Below are 23,461 nucleotides of genomic sequence, written 5' to 3' on the forward strand. Positions count from 1 at the left end.
TGCAGTCAAAATAGTTTTATTTTCTTGTTTTGTACAAAATACAATCATGTACGAAAATGTACACATAACATTTGTCAATCCATTTACATTAAAAAAGACACCATAGATTCAAATTAAATTTGCTTACATAAATCATGTAAACATAGACCCAAGCCCATATTTGCTAAGGTTTCATTAGTTGTTGAATACACTGGTTGCATGAGAGTTATGTAGTTGCTTTCAGACAGCAAATGAAATCTGCAAAGGTGATTTTTTTTTTTGTTTGTTTCTTTAATCCAGCCAGGCACAGAAACACCCTCTGGTACTGCCTTCTGCACTCCAACCAAATCACATATACTATATACAGAGTCATTTGCGTAAATACATATATTGTTTGATGTACGTACATGTCCACGTAACAGAAGATGGGTCACCAACGCATGCAGGTGTCCAGGAGAGGCGCACTGACCACGTGGAACACACACGTTCCAGCCCGTGTTAAACAAACACCCCGTGTTGTCAGTGAATATACACACTGGACAGACTTGACTGCCTCCTAAATAGCCGGAGATGTAGGTCCACTCACTCATATCTACAAGCCCAAGAGCTTTTTGCAAGTTTTCCATGAGTCGTTTCAGCCTGGGACACCAAGAAACACGGAGGTGGTAGGTTTTATGGTTGGAATCCCAGAGCGAATGTGTGTGCATCACCTCCCAAGCACAAAGGCCTTAGATGCTGCAGGTTGTGATGGTCAAAGCCAAAAACTCAGCTGCCTTAAAAAACGGCCTTTCCGCCTTTTAATTCCTTATAGTGTAAGGCAGCTGCCCCCTTGCCCATAAAGAGGAACAGCACAAGAGCACAAGTCCTGCTCTAGGCCGTGATGATTAGCACTTCTATGGAAGGCTTGTACTGAAACAGAAATAGGTTGAAATGCATTTTTTTTTAAATAAAGATTAGATACAATCCAGCCTATAACATTTGTGCAGCTTGCATATTTAGCCTATGTTTTTAAAAATGAGGGTACCAGAAATCCGTATTGCCCATTTTAGTGACTGGCATGGCATTAAAAAGACCAGGGAAATAAATGCAAAATGCCTGTCGACTCTTTGAGAACACAACCTTCAATGCACAGGCAGGTATTTAAAATAAAAGCATATATAATCAGTGCCAAATCTTAGACTCTGCATTGCCGACCAAAAGACTCATGGATTGTTTAAATGTTTGCAATATAAATCCTTTGCAGAAGCACATCTCCTCTGTTCTCGAACCCTCAAAGACCACATTTACCTGAATGTCATATTTAACATTAATAGAGCCTATCCCCTTCTAAGAAGGGACCACTGAGGCAGCAAATACGAACAGCAGCTCCTCTCCAGAACAGTAAGAGCAGGATTTTGGCCATTCAGAAGTAAGGAGGGATTTGTCTGTCCCTGTACAAGCGAATTTTGCAGTCAGACCTGTATCTCAAAATGCACAACAAGGGCTCTGAGGAGCAGCGCCCGCACTGTCAAGTGCTGGTACATACACAAGTGCGCATTTCCTACCAAGGGGCCTCCTGCCGCTGGAGCCAGCAGGGAGATGGATATTACCTCTAGTAGCAGCAGGGCCAGGCTCCAGCACGGTCCGAGCATGTGAATCACTGACTGTTCCCCACAGGCAAATGAACAAAATCACTTCCAAATGCACAGCTATGAAACGGAGCTGCTCAGCCCGTGCAGGCACGCAGCAGGCACGCGTCCCAGGTTTCACTCTGGTTCTCTTGATGATCCTGGCTCTAACAGCTGTTTTTGTAACAAATATTAAGAAATTTGTTCCAGTAACTCCAGTTAGAGTATTCAAACCAGTAACCTCTGCCAAAACAGGACGTGCTTTTTAAGTATACCCACTGTGATAAGGGTGATTTTGCCCTTCAGGAATATGTCAATATGCAGAGAAAGGAAGAAGTGATCCACTGCTGATCCACTGATCACTGAGTGATCCTTCATTACAGCGTGTCAATGAATGTATCACTGTTTTAATTTCCAAATGCGAAGTTAACTTCCCCATCTGCAAATGAACGTGCAACCCCCCCTTTTATGCCTTGGCTTAGAGAAACAGGCCTGGACCCAAATTCCCTCCCCCAACAGTCAGAAATCCTTGGATCCCATCCCTGAGAGATGGAACACGTGAGTAAGTAGAGCCCTACACCCTACACACCAAGCACTAGCCGGTCTCTTGCGCGAGAAAGCCCAGGCGACCTGCACGGCCTCGGACGGCTGCACTTCCGCACATTTAACAACACCCTTTGTAGCAACGGCAACAGTGCAGCCGCCCTGGGCACAGCCCCACTAACCAGCTGCTACCACGTCAACATGGCACTGGCCCAGAGCAGACGCAGCCCCACAGACAGGGCAAGCTGCGCCTCAGGACACTGTTTGGACAAACAGTCTTAGACCACAGACCAGCTCCCAGCTTGGCTCCTTTCAAGCGCCCTGAATCACCGTTTTGCAAACATCTCCGAAGAGGACTCTGGCAGCATCTCCGCCTGGAGGCCGTCTGGCAGCACTTACCATCTGAAACTTGCATATACCAGTAATAACAACTGATGTCTTAGCAGAATGATTAGGAGATAAGATGCTTTAATTACACTACCTTTAACATAAACATCCATTATTTGACTGTTTACTCTGAAGTAAACAGAATAAAAGCAAATGCAACCTGTGAGAATGACAAGTTTTTCTCCATCTTTAACTCTTGCAATCTTATTTTGTCCACACCCAGTTCATCTCATTTAAACCGCAACCATTTATTACACCAGCACATGGTAATACACAAACAGGCGTGTCTGAAATAGCCCCAACTCCTGGGAAGCCAGTGACCCAACAGACCATAGTGCTGTCCTACAGCAGGCAGTACGTGCTAGTGACACGGAAACAGGTTGTCTTATACTTACAGCTTATTTATATCACAAAGTCGATTTTTGTACAGTACTTCACACCTTATAAAAACACACACTGTCTTGTATTTAACATGTTCTCCAGTCAAACGTAATTGAAGTTGGCATGTACACTCTAAAGCCTACAGGTGAAATCACACAGGAAAACTGAAATTATAAAACAAAAGATACAGCTGTTGCTTGGATTGGTTTAGAGGAGTGTGGTGGGGCAAACACCATTTGCTGCTATTTTGTGATTAGCGGGAAACCCCATTGACTGACTGATTTTTCCAGTCATTTGTGGGAGATACAAAGACACCATCATATTTTAGTGCTTAGCCTTTAGCTAAGCCTTTAGCTTAGCTTTTAGCCCTCATCCTGCGCAGCCCTCATCCTTCCTTGTCCCTGGACGAGGGGAGTCACAGTATCTTAAAGCCCAGGACAGAAAGTTGAGTACTTGTACGTGCCTTTCCAGGACTGGGATTTTAAAATTCACTCATTGTCTATGATGTTCCTTCCTGGCAGTCTCCCTTGCAACTAGGCAGGTGATGAATTTTTGCCAAGGGGGAAGACTGTTTAAAAGAACAGTTTTAACAAGAGATGGCTAAGCGTGCTTTTTTTAAAAAAATGTACAATTTCACATAATAGGTTTTGTTACTTTTAGCTTTCAAACTTCAAAAATATAAACTCTCTAAAGTGCATAATTGTACTTACATTTCATATAAACTATCTGAAATTCTAGTAATATGCCATGTAAACAGCGGTAACTAAGCATCCAGAAAATGCTACAATCTCACCAGTTTAAAAATAAAATGGACTGTTCACTACATATCATTTATCAAGATTTGTCAGGGGCAAACCCCACCAAAACAGTTAATTTATCAGTACACAGTGCAAACAGGCTTTTAAAAAATAAGTAGAGAAAACATACTCCTGGGAAATCTTGGCCTACTGGAAAACATGACTAGGAAGAAAAAGGCCAGAACTGCTACTCTCATCCTATATAAAGATGTCTAGGCACAGATTCAGCAAAGCGCTCAAGATTTAGTCCCTCGTTGTTCAAATGAAACCCAAACGGAGATCAGCTTGAGGCATGTGCTCACCACATACACTCTGAAGCACTTTGCTGAACTGGGCCTAACCGATAGAAAACTGAGCCACCAGTAATGACATTTTGGTAATCCAACATCCTTTCTCATCCCACTCTTCTACTAGTAGAGTAACACAGCAGCCATGTTGGCTCAGCAGTTAAACCTAACATAGCTGAAGTGAGCTGACCATGGACTCTCAACACAAGTAAGACCAGGCTGAAGGACAAAGGCACAGCACTGATTTTCTGCATTGTCCTGCATTCAGAAAGGCAATTTGCCCTGGCCAGGCTTCCTTTCCAATCAGTCAATCATCTTCAAAAGCAGTTTCCCACATTTGTGAGCCCAGCTAATAAGATCAGATTTGCAGAGGCATCTCCCAAGCAACGGAAACTTGGCGTCTCTGCAAAGCCAAGCCCTAGGTCAGCACACAAGTGCTCCAGACTCTTCAGAAATATAAAATTCAGCCTTCACTGATCTTATATACAAGGAGCAATTCTGCAATCAGTAGAAAACACCACAGAGAGTCCCTCTCCTAAGTGCTTTGACTGCTGTCCCTAACAAATGCACATCACTGTGTGCACCCATTCAGACTATCAATGGGCACGTGTAAAAGCAAAAGGAAAAGGTTGCCTTTTGAAGTGTTTATGGGGTCTTAAGAGACCAAAACACCCTCAGCATCAGTCTTTGCAAGAATTAACACAGTACACCAAGTAGAGGGAAATGATTCTAAGCACAACCGAAACAGATGCATTTGTGGGCCAGCTTGCCCATAAAAGGAAAGAGGGGGAGAAGTTCTGGGAGCTCACCTCTTGCCTCCTGCAGCCTGACGTACGCAAGGCCCGGCTATGACAACTGGCACTGCATTTGATCGCAGCTGTCCCGCTGTAGCACATTAGCTCGCCAGGGGATCGACACAAAAGACAGTACGCACAGAAATATTCCCTGCAACACCAGGGTGGAGCCCTGCTCCCGGGAGTTGCGATTCTTGCCCTAATTCCCAGCCCTGGCTCTGGGCAGCGTGAATTTGTGCATGCAAGCCTCTGGAGCGCAAGACAGAGCCCAGATGGCCTGACAGACCTGGGAGCTCTCAGCTACTTCACGTATTTTTGAACTTACTACCTTTTACTCCTTCATGCAACAACTGTCTGACATGAGGACCTGAATCAAGTGTTTACAGCTATCCCAAGACTTTCTTTTCTGAAGGTCCTAAACAAATTTGAAAATAGGTAATAGTCAAATTCTGCACCTGACCCACTGACCCCTACATAGGCAGAACATGGTTCTCAGCTTTCAGTTCCCTGCAGTATCCTCTGCTCTAATATATTAATATAAGCCAAAACCACTGGGAAGAAAAGACCCTCCTCTGATTCCCACAATCACAACGTCAGTGCTGCAGTCCACACAGTCGGACTGACTGCATTCATAAAAGAACAAAATCTAGGCTGGCAAGTACGTGTGACGTGCACATGGGCTGTTCAGCTCAGGATCTTCTGTTAGCATCAGATGATGAAGCACATGTATTAATGGAGTCTGGCTTCCAGATACTTGACCCTGGAGATTTATTTGAGCAGCTACCAAAATCCCAGGGGATTTTGACTTGCAGCTGTTAAAACTTCTTTTCTTCCCAGTCCCCCAAACATAGTCATAATGTCACAGTATCACCTTCCAAGTGGAACAAGCAGGCGAGTACACTGCTGAACAGCTAATTTCCTTTGCTATTCTGATCAAATGTAGGTACTTCATTCTACTCCAATTGAATTAGCAGTCAAAAAAGCGGGAAGAAAACCCAATTCAAGCCTGGGCAAGACTGTAACTCAAGCCAGCCCTGGGCTCTGACCAGGACAGTCTTCCAGCATTTATATGGGACAACAGAAGAGGCTGGACTCCAAATGGTCAGGTCAGAAATATGAGCTAGCCTTTAATGTAGCTATGAGAAAACAGTCTTGGTGCCATCTGACCTCCGCCTTCACATCAGATCAGTCAGGGCACTTGTTTGATAAACTAAAGTGGAAGGTATTTGATGATTTAATCACTATTCATCCTATTTTGCCTCTTGCTGTGATATCCTGGGGGGGGGGGGGGGGGGGGAAGAAAAGCAAGTCTGGTTTTGATATTCTAAATATTACAGGACCTGTAAGCAAATCAAAACGGAAGGATCCCTTCAGTGCAGTCACTGAGTGCAGCATCACATCTCCTACACTTGCAAACTCCATTTTGGGCATCTGGCCTGCAGACAGAGAGGACAATAGCAAGTCCCAAGAGTGATGGAAAGCCACCCTTCCTCCCCCTCCCACCTCTGGAAATGGCCTTTCAGTTCCCAGGTAGGTCCTCAGCCCTCCCCAGCCAGGCTCCTGCTGCATTTGCTTCATGCATTCATCCGTTTGGTGCGGTCTCTTTTCAGTTTACTGGCGAAAACAATCCCCTTCTTTACATGATCTTGGAGCTAATATCTCTTTTACTGATCAGGACCTCCAGCAGCCTCAGCTTGGCCTTAACCTGCTTGTATTCATTGTATTCTTCTGCCATAGGAGTGCGGTCTTCTTTCTGCACGTTCCTAGTGGGAGAGAAAGCAGGCCATGAGGCTTCCTGCACCAGTCCAGCTCCTCTCAGCTGCCTCCCTCTGCCCCCACCAACACTGGGGGACAGCCCTACAGAACAGCTCCCCTTCCTCCGCTCCCCAACATGGGACAAAGTCAGAATATTTTTATATTTTGAGAGAAAAAAAAAAAAAAAAAAAGAGAGGGGCACACAAGCTACTGCAATGAAATGTAGGATACTTGCATATTGAGGCTGAGCACAATCTCACAGTTCAAAGTGCAAAATCTTACTTGAAACATGCCCTACTTCACTGAAATTACCAGCCTCTACACAAGAGTAAAGGAAAAAAAAACCCAGCTCTTTCCAATTCAGGAGCCAGCAGAAGGTTATTCTGCTAGCAGAGCAAAATAAAATACAGCTTCTTCCCGCTTGGAACCACACCACTTTAATGAATAGACACATCTGTGAAAGGGAGGAAGATATCTGATCAGATTTCTCTTAGCTGATGTGAAACTTTCTCAAGTTTTCAATGATTTTACAAGAACCTCTAAGGATGATGGCTGGTGGCAAGAAGCTATCAAGATAATCAAAAGAACATAAATATCTTAAAGCATTTTATCAGGTCATTCACAAGGGGCAATTTTAAAATTCAAAACAGATACACACAGCCACAGTTAAACAGAGATACATGTTAAACCTGTGTCTGAATAGCAAGAATACGACAGAGATCTAAACATACTATATCCTTAGGGAAAAAAAGAATTTTTCTACCACAGAGCAACTCTTCCATCATTCTGATCAATTGTGCAAGAGGCAGCTGGATTTTCACAATTTATACCTGTGCTTCCCAATGCTTGTCCTAAGACGTTTACAAAAAGCTGTAATCCCTTAAAGTCTTTGGAAAAAAATTACTGTAATGGGCAACTGTAATGAATGCGAGTAAAACAATAATGACGTTGTTGAAATATGTAAGACTGAATTCAGATAGCTTTCCATATTTGGAGCCCTCTGTAGATGCCAAACAGATTAAGAGTAGCTGAAGGACAGAGTGATAGTTAAGAAATTATTACCTTCCATTTTGTCGGAAAAAATTATCTTCAAACTCTCTCAATTTTTTTCTGATTCGCTTTTTCTCTTCCCTGACTTCTTGGAGCTGCTCTAACAGTTCAGGGCTGTTGGGTTTAAATAAACAAGATTATACATATCTACACAATTATAACTGGAAACACAGAGTAAATCTATGCAAATATGGTTGTATGGACTCCAAGCAAAGGAGCTGCTCCTGCAAGCAGCCATGGCGTCCTGATGTTACTTACAACAGAAAGTCCTCTGGATTTAATTCAGCAAAATGACCACATAAATAAGCTGAAGACTGTGACTGGCCCCTTCCCTAAGGTGGTCAGGCATGCATTTCATAATCCACCACTAGCTCCTATGAAACTTACAGCTCGCTGAAGATGGTTCTGTATTTGGTGACGTTTATAGGATGAAGATTTAAGAGTCAGGAATTAAGGCTACCACCTGTCTGTGTTTGCATCAGACCCACGCAGTAAGCGCTTAAAACTAACAATGCTCGTTCAGCTTGACCTCTCCAAAGACTGAAAAACCTTGCAGAGTACATGGTCATTTTCATGCTAAAGACTTGCCATGGGTGAAGTAGGAGCTACTAGTTAGCACTAGAACCCAAATATATGAAGTCAAATATCAGTATCAGGACAGGGTAGGAAGTCATCCCAAAATGTGTCATGAGGGCTATTGCATTTAAAAGTAAAGTGCAAAAAATACTGACTCAGAACATAAATGCAAAAGTCAAAGTCTACACGCTTTTCTGACAAACAAAATACTATCTTATCAAGAAGTAACTTTTTCAAATTTGCCCAAAAATTCAACATACATAGATGCTTCATGAAGATTCGAAAGCCCCATATCCTGGTTGCTTTTTGATGGCATCTTATCATCCACTGGGGAAACAAAGCCATCAGCATCATCTTCTAGTTGATCCAAGAAGCTACGCACATTGAAATCTGTTTTCATGGTAATTGTGAAATCTGGCTTCACATTGCTGTCCTCCTCGGATCCCTCCTCTTCTTCCTACAGAGAGGGACAGAGCAGCCCCATAACAGAACAGGTTACTCCTTCCCTTGTCAGAAACGGGTACCTTCTTTCACCACATGCACTGGGGAACAGATATGAAAAGAAGTGGATAGGAAAAGCAAGCACTTTAATTGCTAAGCAATACAGTACACTAAAATATCACTGGTAAGACTCCCTGTACCCAAAGCATCTATTGGAAAAGCTGTGACCACCAGCTCAGATTAAGGAGACACAATGCAACAACACTGAGTGAAAAAAAATCTGCAGTTCTTAGCAACCTATTGCTTTGTTTAATCTATGTATTCTGATGCACGTAAAAACACTTCTAGATCAACAACCATTATGCACAAAATCTAAAGCAGACCTGTGTCCTCTACCTTTCCCTGCAAATACACTTATCAGCAATGTAGTCATGATAGCATACAAGTTGTCAGGTCAAAATATGATGCATTTTCAACAAATGCTGCCCAACAGCTCTCTCTAATGGGTGAGTTCAAGGCCTCAGATGCTCATACAGTGATACCAATGAGCTCAGATCACTGTTTCAATGGCCAAACGCAGGAGATGGTTGACTGTAAAAGCACTGCTGTTGCTCACTTGATCCTGAGATCAGCCATCTACCTGGAATACACTAAAGACTGGAGTGGAAAAACGGTCTAGTGCAATTTCCCCAAAGTACATTGATGAATTGGCCATATTTAAATGTTTTCCAAAATTTTCAGGCACAACATTTGGAAGTGTCTCTGCAGCACTTGGTACTTGCTAATTCACAGTGTTCTCAGCCTAGAACTTGTCCTGGGACGCTGTCCAGAAATCATTTGGATTTTCAGGGAACAGTGCCCAGTTTTCTCTTACGTACAGAGACATTTCTTGAAGGCAGTTTTCAACCTTAATATCAAGAATGAGGCATGAACATTAGAGAAAGATAATAAATGCTATCATGGACAAGAAGTCTCTTAAAAAAGATTTTTACATCCATGTAATTCTAACGGGGAAGGATCTAAGCATATACATAGCTTTAAAAGCTTTTGAGGGCTAATATCACTGAAATCTTCAAGTGTATGCCAAAATATATTGTTACATGGGGATCAAAAGAAGCAATTTTCTTTACTTTTCTCCTGCAGATTCTTTGCTAATAGTTCAATTATTCCTAAGAGATTTCTCCCATATTTAAAGCCCAAAGGGAGAGAGGAACATTGGGAGTTGGTGGCATTTAATGGCAGTCCCATTACATCCTCAAAGTCAATGATTTATAAGTGCACACATTAGCATGAGATCAGAGTTTGCCCAGAGTTTTCTTCTTGTGATAGAGCTCTAGGCCATGGAAATGGAATGCAAAGCCACAGGCTGAGAATTACAGCTGAGATGGAGGCTTGAGGATGAGGAAAAGATTAGTTGGAAAGAGAGAATCTCTGAATAGTAACAACAACAACAACAACAACAAGATACAAAGAAGTCTGAAAACATCTTAGGAAAATCTGCAGGGAACTGGTGAGAGTTAAAGCAATATTTAGCATATGATTAGATGAGACCATTTCTCCAGAAGTGAACCATACTGCTTAAGCAGAAGGCATAAAACTGAAGCCTTTCAAGAGAACAACCGGTGCTGTGACTGCAGTCACGTACTATTTTAAAACCCTGCAGACAATGTCAGGTTGGGCTGGGGGAGGGGAGGGAGACCGCTGCTCGCAGCTGTTTCCAGCACTCCACACATGCTGCCCTGCACCGCTGGTAATGGCAGCAAGGACCAAAAGCGGGAGACAGCCACTCCTGCTTGGGCGTGGGGGAGGATTTGCTAGTTGTCTTGACTGGTAAAAATTGTACACTTTTATTTTTAGGGAAATCTCTTGGGCACCAAAGCAGAAGCTCCTGTTCCCCTGTCTAGGAGAAGGAGGAGTTTCTGGATTCGACTCCTGGAGGGAAAAGAAAAGTGCAGTTCTCATGAGCGGTGTAACGAGCTGCTCACAAAGACAGAAGCAAAGTCTCCGTGCAACTTGAATCTGTAAATCTGGCAAAGGCCTCCTCCCTGCAGACACCCACGAGCCTGAGGCAGCTAGCGAGGGCCGGCATGGCAGGTCGCTCACTTGCCTGGCTCCAGCGTGCCACATGCACAGGCTGACTGAGCCAGCACTTCTGTGGCCCAGAACTCAGGAATGAGCCTCCTGCCAAAGAGAGCCCATGGGAGGAAAAGACAGCGTAGAAATTTCACTCATTCAGACCTCAGTGCCAAAACACTACATCTGGCTGTCACGAGACCTCCTAAAGCATTTTGCTGTTTGAAATGAAAGGGGCAAATTAAAAAATTTTTTACTAGTATTTCTAATGGGAATGGCCATCTAAGACCATTGCTTTAAAGAAGTCCCAAATGGGAGTCTGATTTTAAACCTGCATTTCAGATCCAAAACGATCTTCATTGATTAGACCCATTTGGCTGGCATCTGCTTGGATCTCTAGGCAATCATGAGGCATTTAAACTTTCCAGAGCCTCAAATATAAAATCTCCAGATTATCCCTGTCATCACTGTTTCCAGCAAGCAAGCTTCCCGATGATTTTTTAAACACAGATAATATTCAAGATATTGTACCCAAATGTTTTGTAAGGCTTTGCCTCAAATCATGCTTCAAGCTTTCATCTCTCAACTGTTGTGAATGCTTAAATAATAAATGGTGGCTAGGGTCTGCCAAGATAGGTAGCACTCTGCCCATGTTGTGCCTACTCAGGGGACAAACTTTTGTTTAATTCTGAGGGTTTCATTCAGTGCAAAGCAGCCTTGTGGAGCTTCACAGGGTCTCATTTAAGGTTTAATAGGCTTAGGGTTGTCACCCTGACCTGCAGTCAGAACCACCATGGCTCTTGAGAAGGTCTATGCTCGCTGCATGACACCCCTGAGCCAGTGAGAGGCTGCCAGGGCACCGCATGGGCACAGCACCAGCCAGGCTAGACACCAGCGACCACCACAAACGGCGGCTCTAAGTTCTGACACTGGGTGCAAACACAGAAGAAAAATAGAGGACACACTGAAAAAAAGACCTTCATTACAGATCTGATGCACCAATCACCTAGAAAATATTGAAGAGAGCTCGGTGATGATTAACAGTGTCCAAAAAGCGGTTTAACACGCTTCAGTCTGCAACTTGGTTTTAAAGAATATGTGCCTGGAATAGTCCATTAATATAAAATCTACCATAATTGCCTTATAATCAAATTATCTTGGATGTCTAGGTTTGCAGTAACACCACTAACCAAGCTCTGGCTGGATAACAGATAAATGACCCAAGCATGCTGAAGCACCTTCTTTCCCTTTACAACCAAAGCAAGCCAGGGCCCAGTTGCATGCTACTCTTCCTGTTCAACAGTTGGACTTTCCTTCTCAGAGGAAGAAGGCCCAATATTGTCACAGCAGTCTTCACCACTAAGAACTACCACCCCACAGGGGCGAAAGAAAGATCCTGTCAACCAAATCTGACCAAGTGTTAACTAACATAACTGAGTTGCTCTTACTTTTGTCCTAATGTTGCCTTGGTTAGAAATATCATTTACAAGGTGGGAGAAAAGAGCCCTGGATAAGATAAGCACGTGAATGGGAGTAGGTACAGATCCCGTGAGTTCGCCGGTTGGCTCCACGCGCGAGTGTTAGTTCTGTGAGAGCTCATTCCAGCCACGGTGCTGTGTGCAAGCCACAGAGCTTTGGAGTGAGAGAAACTACCACAAAACAAGTTAGCATTATTGAAAAGAAAAGGAGAAAAAACAAAAAACGCCAAGGTGCAACAGATAATTGTGAGTTTTTGGCAAAATAAAATATATTATGTGCGGGGGGGGGGAAGGAGAAGGAAGGGTAAGAATGCAAAGCCACGGAAATACTGTAGTCTTATCTACAACAACAGAGGGAAGAATTTATTCAGAACTGGCGAGGCTTAAAGCAGCTACTGATTTTTCAGGAAGACACTGCAAAAAATCAACACTGATGGAAAAAATCAATCAATCATTCTCTTTCATTGGTAGGAGGGGAGAACTGATGCAAACTGAGCAATTAGTTAGCAGCTGGAGGTCTTCACCTTTATCTCCTTGAAGAAGGAAGCTGTTTCGCCCTCGATAATTGGCTGCAGCAAAGGGCTTCTCCGCTTGCTGGAGGGGGAACCCTGTGACAGGTGTTAACAAGTACGTTATATTATGAACCCCTTTCTCCTCCACAACCTGCTCTCCTGCTCTCAGCTCATTCTCGCTCACTCATTCACTCTCTCTCAGCTCATCGCCAGACCATCAGGAGGAATCTATTTCTTAAAGAAAAAAAATATGCTTGGCAAATCCCTTGAAGCTTGGACTCTTTTCTCTCAAGATGTTGCTTAGCAAGGGACATCAGTGCCAAACATGTGTAACCAAAATGCCTGGATGCTGGAATACTAGCTGGGCAGGAACTACAAAGTAAAGGCTGCAAGAAAATAACCCCCAGCCCGAGGCCCATGCACACACACAACATTTGATTGGCTCCGCAGATCTATGGTGTAAGCCCAGCTAAACTCTCCAGGCCTGCTTTCCAGAAGCCTGCTTTCCCACTGAAGTACGTAAGGACGTATATATGGATTTTCAAATGTCTCCTGCCTCAGCAGGAACCTCTCATAGTTCTCATTAGAGGGGCTAGGGAAAACCATCTCCTCTCTCCTCTGCTAGCCACCGTGAGATTTCAATTTTGTATCTAAACAGGACCTGAGCTCACTCTTGATAGCTCTACCTTAAACCGCCTGTGCAGAGCTAGAGGGTTTCTTCCTTCTGATTGCCAACGCTGTCTTCACAGCACACCCTGGGGAATATTTTGCATACTCAAAGAAGAACAGCTTTTTGTTTTGTTTTAAATGCAGGACCAGCTCCCACTATGTGCAGAAAAATGCAGTTCTCAGTGTGTCTGACTGCATTGAGTAATGCTGTGCCAGTCCATTCACTTCAGCAGGCAATCTACAAAAACCAGCAGCCAGGTCACAAGTGCTGCCTGGTAATAGCAAAAGAATAAGGGATCATATATGACAACCAGAGCAAGCAGCAACCAAGATAAAACAATTATCTTTCTACAGACAGGCTGAAAGGATTCTGGATGTAGTTTTTAGGTCAAATATTTTTTTAAAAAAGTGGCGCACATAAGTTCTCTAAAATTTGAGATTGTTTGCTCACAGGAGGGATGCATTGGATTCCACACTAGTGTCAGTGCCAAAACATCATCCTGACTGAGGGAATACCTGCACCTGCAGCATCTCTTTAATACAAGTTGAGTGTTGGGAGGCTGCTGGCACTTTCTTTCAGCCGAGTGGAATCACACCTGCTGTAGGACCCACACAAGTCTATAATAATACAACATTTTATCGTGTGTAACCAACCAACATGAAGACCTACAGCTTTGAGGGTGGATTGGTAAGGAAAGGGAAGGAAGGCTGTAGCCAAACACAAGGTGATGAAATAACAGCAGCAGCCAAATGGAAAGAGGAGAAACAATATGAGGTGAGATGTGCCCCACAACTCATGGGTAGGCACTAGAGTCCCTTGACCAACTTTGCCCACTTCAGTATCTTGAATGTCAATGGTTCACTCTTATTTACTTGGTCATTGCGTGATAAGGGAGATTGGGATTTGGCCTCTATGACTGTGTTGTACGCAAAGGTGTGGTGATTCCCCTGTTTTCTCAACTCGAAATCAAATAAATAGCCCCTAAAAGAATGTTCTACTCACAATAATAGGAATGGTGTTGGCCCTGGAGAGGATCTGTTTGACCAAGCGATATCTGTCATACAATGGCTTCATCACTTGTCGTTCATTTTTGGTAACCTGAAAAGGAAAAAGAAATGAGATCCATGAAGCAAGCCTGCAGCAGATACTCCACTTCTAATGCATGTTCCTGTAATCACTCTTAGTCAGAAGGGGCCTGAAGGGCATTTTACAAGGACAATAGTCCAGTAGCAATAGCATGGAAATTGAAAACGTGAGTGCTCTTCACCTAGATGTGCCCCAGTCTCCAGGTTAAGCAACGCCCATGCTGTGGGTGTCTTGTAATGCGGCTGTGTGAGACAGGAAATTCAAAAAACCAGCTTAGGTATCATATGTCCACAGCACAAAACCACCCATGGAGCCACCAGTCTGCGCTTGTAATCATGTCTATCATTGTCAGGCACAACATGAGGTTTCCCACACTCAATCTTGTGGCAGAGACCTCAGAGGCAGCGTTTACGGCCCAGGATAAGAGAAAGGAGCTGCAATGAACGTCTGTCTCCCAAGGAGGCTTTCCTAGGCTAGGTTAACCTGCCAGCTTCACAAAAGTCACAAAATCTGACCTTCCTACTTTGCTCTTCCTTTTAATTTCCTCTCAAAGCCAGCAGTTCTTTTTAACTCCTTACCTTTTCCCTCCACCCTTCCCCCAAGCAACTTTGCTGGGAAGAACAACTACGACAGAGCTGAGACAGGATGAAGGTATCAGGGTTGTGTGGCAAAGAGGAGACAGGATAGCACTATGCTGCCCACCTTGAACCTTCGTTGCATTACTCTGTCCCTAACTCCACTCCTCCTAGCTGCATGTTGCACTCCCCTCCTCAGTTTGAGAATTGCTGTCCAAGCTTCTGGTATGCATTTTACTCTAGTTTTCTTTGAGATCCAAGCTAAGAAGAAAACCTCAGTGGTACTGAAAATGCAGAAAGGAAGACCTAATCCCAAAGCAGACAACAGCCAGTTTGGGAAAGCAAAGGTCTGTCCAACCAAGTACTAGTTGTTAGGAAGTGGGGGTCTATTTTGCTAGCAGGGCTGGAAAACAAACAAAATATTCAGCAGAAGCAAACTGATCATCATCTTTCTTTGTATTCAGTATTGTCTGACATACATCTTATGACTGTCCTTCCATTAGATCTTTTGTCCAACTTGAGATTATAAAGCTCTTAAGAGAGGAAGCGTTAACTGATTCTGATGAAATTCCTACCTTCCTCAAGGCTTTTCACTGCTGCTAATCACCAGAGCATTTGAAAAGCTGCCACATAAAAATCAACATCACGAGTGCAACCCCTACTGAGCTTGTACAGTCTCCCTTTCTGCAACAGAAATATGAGGAGAGGGAAAGCAGCTTGAGACAGGGCAGAAACTTTGCAAGGAACACTGCAATCATTTTCTTATTTTGTCTGCAACTAACTTTCACTGAGCTAGGCTTTTTAAAGTTTTCACATAATCTCTGTGGAGCAGGAGAGGGTGTTGGTCTGTGAGGGGCAAAAGATATGCTCTAGGTGTTGCCAGGAGTCAGACTGGCACAGATTTGGAGGTAGCATCTTCATTGTGATACCCAACTCTACTTCTTACTTCAGGGAGAGATGAATGGGGGGGGAACAGAAGGAAGACCTTTTACTCCTGTTTGGATTCAATGCAAACATCTCCAAGTCTGAGATGGGGTATTTGGATGGGCAATCTAAGCTCTAGAGCCCACATGTCCCAGACCCCCAAAGAGCAGGCAACTCGTGTTGATGAGAGGGGTACGACCAGAAGCGCACAATTCATTCAGCACTCTCTGCACTGAGTTATGTGCTGATGTGTCTATATTCAATTATACTGACTAGCAAGCTGTCTCAAACTTTGAAAATTTTTCTGCAACCATTTGATCTTCATCAGGCATAAAACTGGAGAAATCTGCTGGCCTGTTGGGCTTGTATCATTCCTAGCTTTGCTATGTTAGGAGTTAGTATAACGCGAGGCATAGCATTACTGTCGGCTCAGGCAGTCTCTGTTACTTAGAAAAAAACTATGAAAAGGTTTATGCTGAGGCTGAGAACCAAACCTTTACTTAATGACACTTCAAAGTAGATAAATACCCCTGTTCTGTACAGAGAAAAAAAAAAAACACATAAGCCTTGGAATGGGCAAAAAATCCTTAGGTGTGTTGGGGAATGGAAAAATACATGACATGCTTCAGAGTCTGAATATCACTATGGAGCAACAACACAAAGAATTAATTTAGGCATCGAAGGTAAGTTTATGGGGCCTGAATCAGCCACACAGACTTACACCAGCACATTTAAACAGAAAGCAGACTCTGAAGGAAAACATTTTGCACATGGGCAAACTGTCTCATTAGGTAAACATAAATAATACCAGTGAAACCTGAGTATATTTTGGGAGATCATCAAAACGCAAAAAACCTGTTAGAATAATGGAGCCTTTGACACAACTCTGGGGCACACTCCATATGGCAAACAGCAGCAGCCAAGGAAGAGACCATTGCTTGCATTGTTAGAGCAGCTTGAGAATTTCCACAGAGACAGATCTTTTGACTTAACTAAAATGGTTCAGTTCCACCTCTGCGGGTTCATCTATCACTGGTGCAGAAAGACCCAGTTGCACAATAAATCTGAGCTCCATTATTTTTCTTGTTTAGTTAAATATCTTAAAAAAATACTTGGCTGAACTATCCCCGTTTTCCTCAAGTTCTCAGTACTTTTCCGCTGCTGCAATGCCAGGAGCTGGAAGCAGCAAAAGCTGATCAGCTGCAGCCTTCCCTGGGTCAGTGTTGCTAGGTACAGACTTACTTGAAAACATATATGTTAAAAAGCAGTTGTAGAAATAGAGCATCTGAAAGGAAAGTAAAAAAATAAAAAAAGCTATGCTGATAAGCTGGGCTCTGGGCTTGCTCTCTTTTTAAACAGATTTAAGTGCGTTCACTTCAATGCGATGCCACCTCCTGCTTTACGTCACTGTAAAAGCAGCATAAGCAGACTTAGACTCTCTTCTGGAGAAGACAGGGAATATTAAGTGGATTCTCTTGTATTGGCCTTTTGCTGTTTTACACAGTAATAAAACTGCATGTCCTCTCAGACAGCCATGCTGTTTTCACCTGCTGGTATATGTGTATGTATACATACTAGTACTCTATGAAGGATTTTACATAGATTTGTGAGGACTTTTTTAAGCCAATGGACAAAGGAGGAAATAACTCGGGAGCAAAAGGAAGGAAGAGATTGGGACTTCCATGCAGCAGAAGAATAACACATTTGTCAGCTGTACTAATTAAGTGCTCCTCATAAGCAGTAAATGGCTGCTCCTAGGCCACTACTCAAGGTATTACCACCACTCTGAAATGAATTACTTTACCTACACAGCTGGTAGCAAAGATTATAATGTCTTGAGTGAAAGAGGAGGGGAGATTCACACAAAGTCAACCACAGTGCATGGTGGCTAGGAACTGAAAAGCCACCGTGTTTCTGTCACAGCAGAGATCAACAGAACACACTACCTAATTCTCCATCTTTACAAATTATGTTCCTTTGTTAAGATCAAATGCAAAGAAACCTCCTGCCCTTCTGCTGGCATAGGGAAACAAGTATGCATTTCTCAGGGAAGAATGACATCTCATTTCAACTTATGCTGTGACATTCAGAGACTACACTGTGCCATGAAACCTCTGGCATAAGATGCCCTCCCTGCAAATGACAAGGTGCTGTGGGAAACACTTTGCAGCTCCTCTGAGATAAGGCAGTGCATGCACACACATCTTTCAATTAGCCATTAACATTGCCAAATTGCAAAATTCCTAGCTGGATGGGGGACACAACTATTCCTGTGCAGACTGTACCCCTGGCAAAGCTGGTGAGTCAGCTGGACCACATGCTGACTGTCTGCAGATCCTGGTGAACATGATGCCAAAATAATGCACCTTTGACCTCAGCTGAGTCCTACCTGCTAAGTATCTGCTAAGTCCTGCACTGTGTGCAGACACCATCTTGCTGAGAACAGACTCCTCAGTAGCAAAAAACAAGCTCTTCTGCTCTCCCCAGTCTTAGTAACCAGATAGACTAGGCCACCATGAGATTTCAAGCAAACCCATCCCAGTCAAACTGAAACACTGTAAAACTAGTAGCCAGCTCAGGGCTAGAAATCCTGCTTTTCCCCAGTCAAGCGTTCTGAAACATGCACCAAGCAATACGGCTGGGTGTCTTCTAGTGTTGCTCCTTCCTTGCTCGAGTAGAGAAAGTAGGAATGGCTGAGTAATTTGGGAGGAGAGAGTGGGAAAAGGAGTATTATGGGGATCATTTACCACAGACAAAGACATATAAAGAAACACTTTGAAAAAATGCTGCTGTACATACCGGTCTGCCATGAATGCTTTCGTAATACAGCAGGGCTTTTTGAAGTGCCACTTTCTCAGCTGCTATCTGATCTCTTGTCATGTCCTATAAAAAGTGGAACATAGAGAGAGGAGGAGGAAAAAAGTCAGATTCCTAGGCTCAGACAGTACTGATCTGTGGTCTTACCAAAGTCATGTTATTTTCTCATTAATGTCTTGAAGACTCATCACTGCTTCCCAGTCCCTGTTTCTCAGTTACATGGCTGCAGAGACTGTTATCATGAGTGACCCATTTTGCATAGTGGAGGCAGATTAAAACCAAATAACCTTTGGACAGGACAGAAAAATGTTGTATGTACACAAGGGGATTTATCGATTTTCAGCATGCTTTGAAAAAACAGTGCCATGCAACTTTTAATTGTGGTGGTTGTTTTTCACTTAAGAAGGCCTGCAGTTTAAGTCCTGCAACAAAATGCATGTTCTTTCTTGTCCTCCAAATTCGAGACAGGCTCTGGTACCTCTTGCAAACCTTGCTCTCTTTACTTCGACTGCCATAAACACACTTAACTGAGAACTGAAGTGCAGTCAGACCATCTCCTGCCAATTCTGCTATGGAATGATAAGCTCTGGCAGACAGGCTGGGGAGACCAAGCCAAAAAAAGGGCAGATTGATGCAGGAGACTTCCATAACTAAGTTTGCCAGAGCTCCTCCATGGAACTTGCTTGATACTGAACACTGTCTCCCTATCACTGCACCAAATATTATCACAGGCAGTCTTTAAAAGGCCAGGCTGTGGATTCTTGCTGCTGCCACAAAACTGCCAAACACACTGTGTGTGTATCTTCTCGTTCTGCAAACCTAGTAAACAAAGATAATTCTGTCTGCTCCTCTCTTACAAAGCACTGCACAATTTACATGTCAGCAGGCTCAAGGACTTCATTTACAAGGCTACCAACAACTCAGGAACTAGCAACATCAGACACAAAGATGTCTTTGCTGCTAACCCTCAGAGATTACAGAAGCTAACAGGACTCAATATGAAACTCAGAAGAGCAGTGATAATACGCCCTGAGACAAGAGCACTCAGTTTTGGAGTGAACCAAAAGAAAATAGATGGCCTGATCTCCAGAATGACTGGAAGACTCAGAATTTGCCAAAGCCTTTGGACGTAACAGAAATATCCAAACCTAAACACAAGGTGCAGGCATCCAGAAATGTTACTTGCAATCTGTGAGAATCAGAGAAAGCAAGCACAATGACATTCCATAGAAACAGAGCTCTAGGAAAAAAAAATCACATATATTAAAGACAGAGGGAAAGAAACTAAGGCAACTCAGGAAGGAATAAAGGTTGTAGACTTTGTGACAAAACCTAGAAGGCTACAAAGCTTTCACAAGCGACTGCGCAGCCATGTGTTCCACACTTGTACTTAAAAGCCAAAATCTGATCCGCAGGCATTGTACCTTAATATCCTCAGGTCGGTTCGTCTCTGCTCGTTTTTCCTGAAGCTTCTTCTGGATAGACTCAAGAGTCACTTCCACGGCAGGCTTGGCAGATTTATCTGACAGGTCTTGCTTCTTGTCATCTTCCTTTTCGAGCTGAGAACCAAAGCTCTTGGGGAGCGTGTTGCTCCGCTGACGCACCACAGGGGCAAGGTCTTCCTCCGATATCTTCAGTTTTGACTCTAAAGGGGAGAGTTTGGTGGAAAAGGAATTATTTTTCTCTTTTAAAATGTGCTTTCAGTGACAGGGTCACTGCCTAACATCACATTTAAGTGAGGCCAGCTCCAGCCCAGTACAGGTACACCAACGGTGGCTGCTCACCTTTAAGTTGCTTTCGGAATTTGGCTAAGTCATTTGTCCATTTGAGCACTTCAGGGTTGGCTGCTTTATCACTGTGGGAAGGCTGCGAGGAAAGAACAGTTATGATGAATCTGTGCTAAACCGTCAGCAGAGATCCACTGAAATACATGCCTGTCACAAAGATGTATAGTAGAATTTGGACCCAGGACAGAGCAAAGGCATTGCCTTCTGACTGCTACCTGCACAACTATTATCAACCAGATTTACACTGGAGTCCTTGGTCTACTGTTTCCTACCAGGTAGGCACCCCCAAACTGGGGAAATCTTGAACAAATGGTGTGAGGAGAGCTAAGATGTATGTATTCATATGAAGGTTGTCTACCACCCAAGGACACTGAAATAATCCAAATGCCAAGGCTACAGAGAGCTCTGTACATCTCATTCAGCCTTTCTCAACTGCAGGCAAGATCTGTTCAGTACTATCCTTTGTGGTTTAGATCACCAGCAAACATGCACAGATGTGAAGTTTTAGTTCCTTAAAAAGCTTTCTGTGCATCAGAAGGGCATGTTAGGAATAATTAGAGTACAGTACACTGCTGCTGCTCAGCAGCACTTGACTATGGTTCCTCACACAGGAGCAAAGGCACCTGCTCTCCTCTCTTACTTCGCAATGCACCGGTGTCCTGGGATTACTGTCAGGGAGGCTTATGCAAATGAGACCCGAAATTGTTCTTCCCAGCAGCCAAACTTCCAATATCAAATAAATGAGAAGTTTAGCATAGCTGTTCCCACACGGTGAGTTACTGGCTCTTAGAACACTATCTAAAGTGGTGAACAAAATTTTAGAAGTTCATTAGGCTATTCATCATGCTGCACTGACAGCACACAATACTTGGGAAGGGGATTTGCTTAGTATGGATGCAGGCTTTTCATTTGTTGGACAGCAACCTTTTTATTTATTTATTTATTTTTAACTTTCCAGCTCTGTATATATGTTTGACAGAGTCCCCTGATGTCCTTTCCCTTTGTTGCTAACACACACTTCTCCACACCAATGCTTAACTCCTAGAGACTCACTCTGTATTTCCTCTCCTCTTCAAATTTGTCCTCAAACTTCCTGATCTTTTTCTTCAGTCCCTGAATCCTCCGGGTCAACTGTGCAGGGGTCAGGTCCTCTCTGTCATCTTCATAAGATCCCAAGGAAGAACTCCGCCTCCTAGCAAGAGCAGAGATTGCAGTAAGAGCTTATTCAGTTCCTCTTCATGCACAGAAGGCCAGTTACACTTTAGGTAAATAAAGGGCAAATCCCATCCAAGTGAGAAAGCTATGTTGCTACTCTGTAATGACAGGTAGCACAACAGGATGCTACAATAGCCTTATTTTGATGACAGAAACTCCCTAGATATTAATTCACAAAACCAGAAACCAGCAGAGTTACCAAGAACTTTTATAAAAACTCTAAGTTCCCTGTTGGTAGGAACAGGATCCCAATACAACTCACCTCATGAATGAATGGGAATTGGGAGGGGAAGGAGGCACTTCTGGATCATCCAGATACTGTTGGCTCTGTCCATAGGCATAGAAGCGAGGGGACAGCATAGGATCACTGTCCTCATCCAGAAGCTGGCGAATTAAACGGCCGGCCTGCGGAGAAAGGCGAGCCTCGTCTGTATCTAAGCTGTCTCGCTGCCATGAGGAAAGAGCAGGAATGGGCTCTGGAAACAGTAAGACAAAAGCTGTTTTTATCACTTTTGTTTCACATGTACTACATCCTCAAGGCAACTTTCATGTAGAGGTAACCTGTCCTTGATTCTTTGTTGTCAGGCAATCTCTGGGTCATTATTCACATCTGCCCAGGGTGCAAAGCAATACAAAACGCTTGTCAGAGCGGGTGCTTTGCACAAGCATAAACAATCACCTAGGTGCAACAGAGAACTGTGCCCAAAACCTGGCCAGTAATTATCACGGACTGACATCAAGCAATATTATCACCAGCCAGCACCTTTGTGGAAAAGGTTATGCTGGATAAAACAGAATTATTGACAGATGGCAGCAAAAAGGAGGCAACTCTGGACTGCAGGAGGAATTTGTTCAATTTTCAGGATGAGCAAATGCTATAAATGAGTAACAAAGCCACTGTACTCCTGCAGTCCTCAGACTCCTGCACTCCAACACGACTCGGCTGCCAGCTAGTACAAATTCAAAGACTGGCAGTAAGCGTGCATTTTTCTAGTCTGTAGGGAAAGGGAGTCTCACATTACTACCTGTTCCACAGAGTACCTAGCCTGTAAAATGACAACAGTGATGTTACCATATTACTGTGTTACCATATTACCAGTGATGGTAATATGGTCTGAGTTTTCCTCTTTTCTCTCTCACAAGCAAACTCAGACCATACTAGAAACTGTACAACTGCTTAGTAGCATGGTAGAGAAGCAAAGAAATGGTCAATTCCCTGGGTGATCTAACCAGCTGGAAGTAAAAACAACCCTGTATATGGAGATGGTGGGGTGGGAGAGAAAGGGAAACCTGATTTAGCGTTGCTGATTAGCATACAGGAGCCCACACAAAGCAATCGCCTCAGTCTTGTGATCACTCCCTCTAGATGCCATAAGGGGTCTAATGTTCTGTGTTCAGATAGTTTACTAAGCTGATTTGCATGCTCCTACTTAGCACCATAGGATTAGATAGTTTAAGAGCCAGGCTTTCAACTTACAAATCTAACAAATAGTTCTAGAGTCAAATAACAAAACAAAAACACTAGAGAAAGCTCACAGATAAGTCACAGAGTGGGACTAATCTTACTCCACTAAGAACCTGGGCTTTATAAGTTATCAGTATTTAACAAAAAGCAGTATTTCTATTGGCTGAACAACATTAACATTTCCATAGCTCACAATGGATCACATGAGGATTCCCTTACAGAATCACCAGGTTGTTCAGTATTCTCCTACCTCCAAGTCGGG

General features: G+C 43.4%; 1 protein-coding gene across 11 annotated transcripts in view; it reads right to left on the minus strand.

Moving 5' to 3' along the window:
• FAM13A (family with sequence similarity 13 member A) overlaps positions 1-23,461 on the minus strand; it is a 149,694-nt gene continuing 126,233 nt past the window's right edge. For 10 of the 11 annotated variants that reach the window (XM_064510460.1, XM_064510464.1, XM_064510463.1 and 7 more), the window contains 10 exons: positions 21,997-22,210; positions 21,573-21,711; positions 20,517-20,598; positions 20,157-20,377; positions 18,715-18,798; positions 14,333-14,428; positions 12,673-12,756; positions 8,417-8,613; positions 7,593-7,694; positions 1-6,538 (listed from right to left, as the gene is read on the minus strand). In XM_064510460.1, coding sequence (XP_064366530.1) covers positions 6,412-6,538; positions 7,593-7,694; positions 8,417-8,613; positions 12,673-12,756; positions 14,333-14,428; positions 18,715-18,798; positions 20,157-20,377; positions 20,517-20,598; positions 21,573-21,711; positions 21,997-22,210 — 1,346 coding nt within the window. In that variant the 3' untranslated portion in view covers positions 1-6,411. The remainder of the gene's footprint in view (positions 6,539-7,592; positions 7,695-8,416; positions 8,614-12,672; positions 12,757-14,332; positions 14,429-18,714; positions 18,799-20,156; positions 20,378-20,516; positions 20,599-21,572; positions 21,712-21,996; positions 22,211-23,461) is intronic. The other variant, XM_064510461.1, reaches the window with a different exon arrangement.

The sequence above is a fragment of the Dromaius novaehollandiae genome, chromosome 4 (assembly GCF_036370855.1).
Source record: "Dromaius novaehollandiae isolate bDroNov1 chromosome 4, bDroNov1.hap1, whole genome shotgun sequence".
NCBI lineage: Eukaryota > Metazoa > Chordata > Aves > Casuariiformes > Dromaiidae > Dromaius > Dromaius novaehollandiae.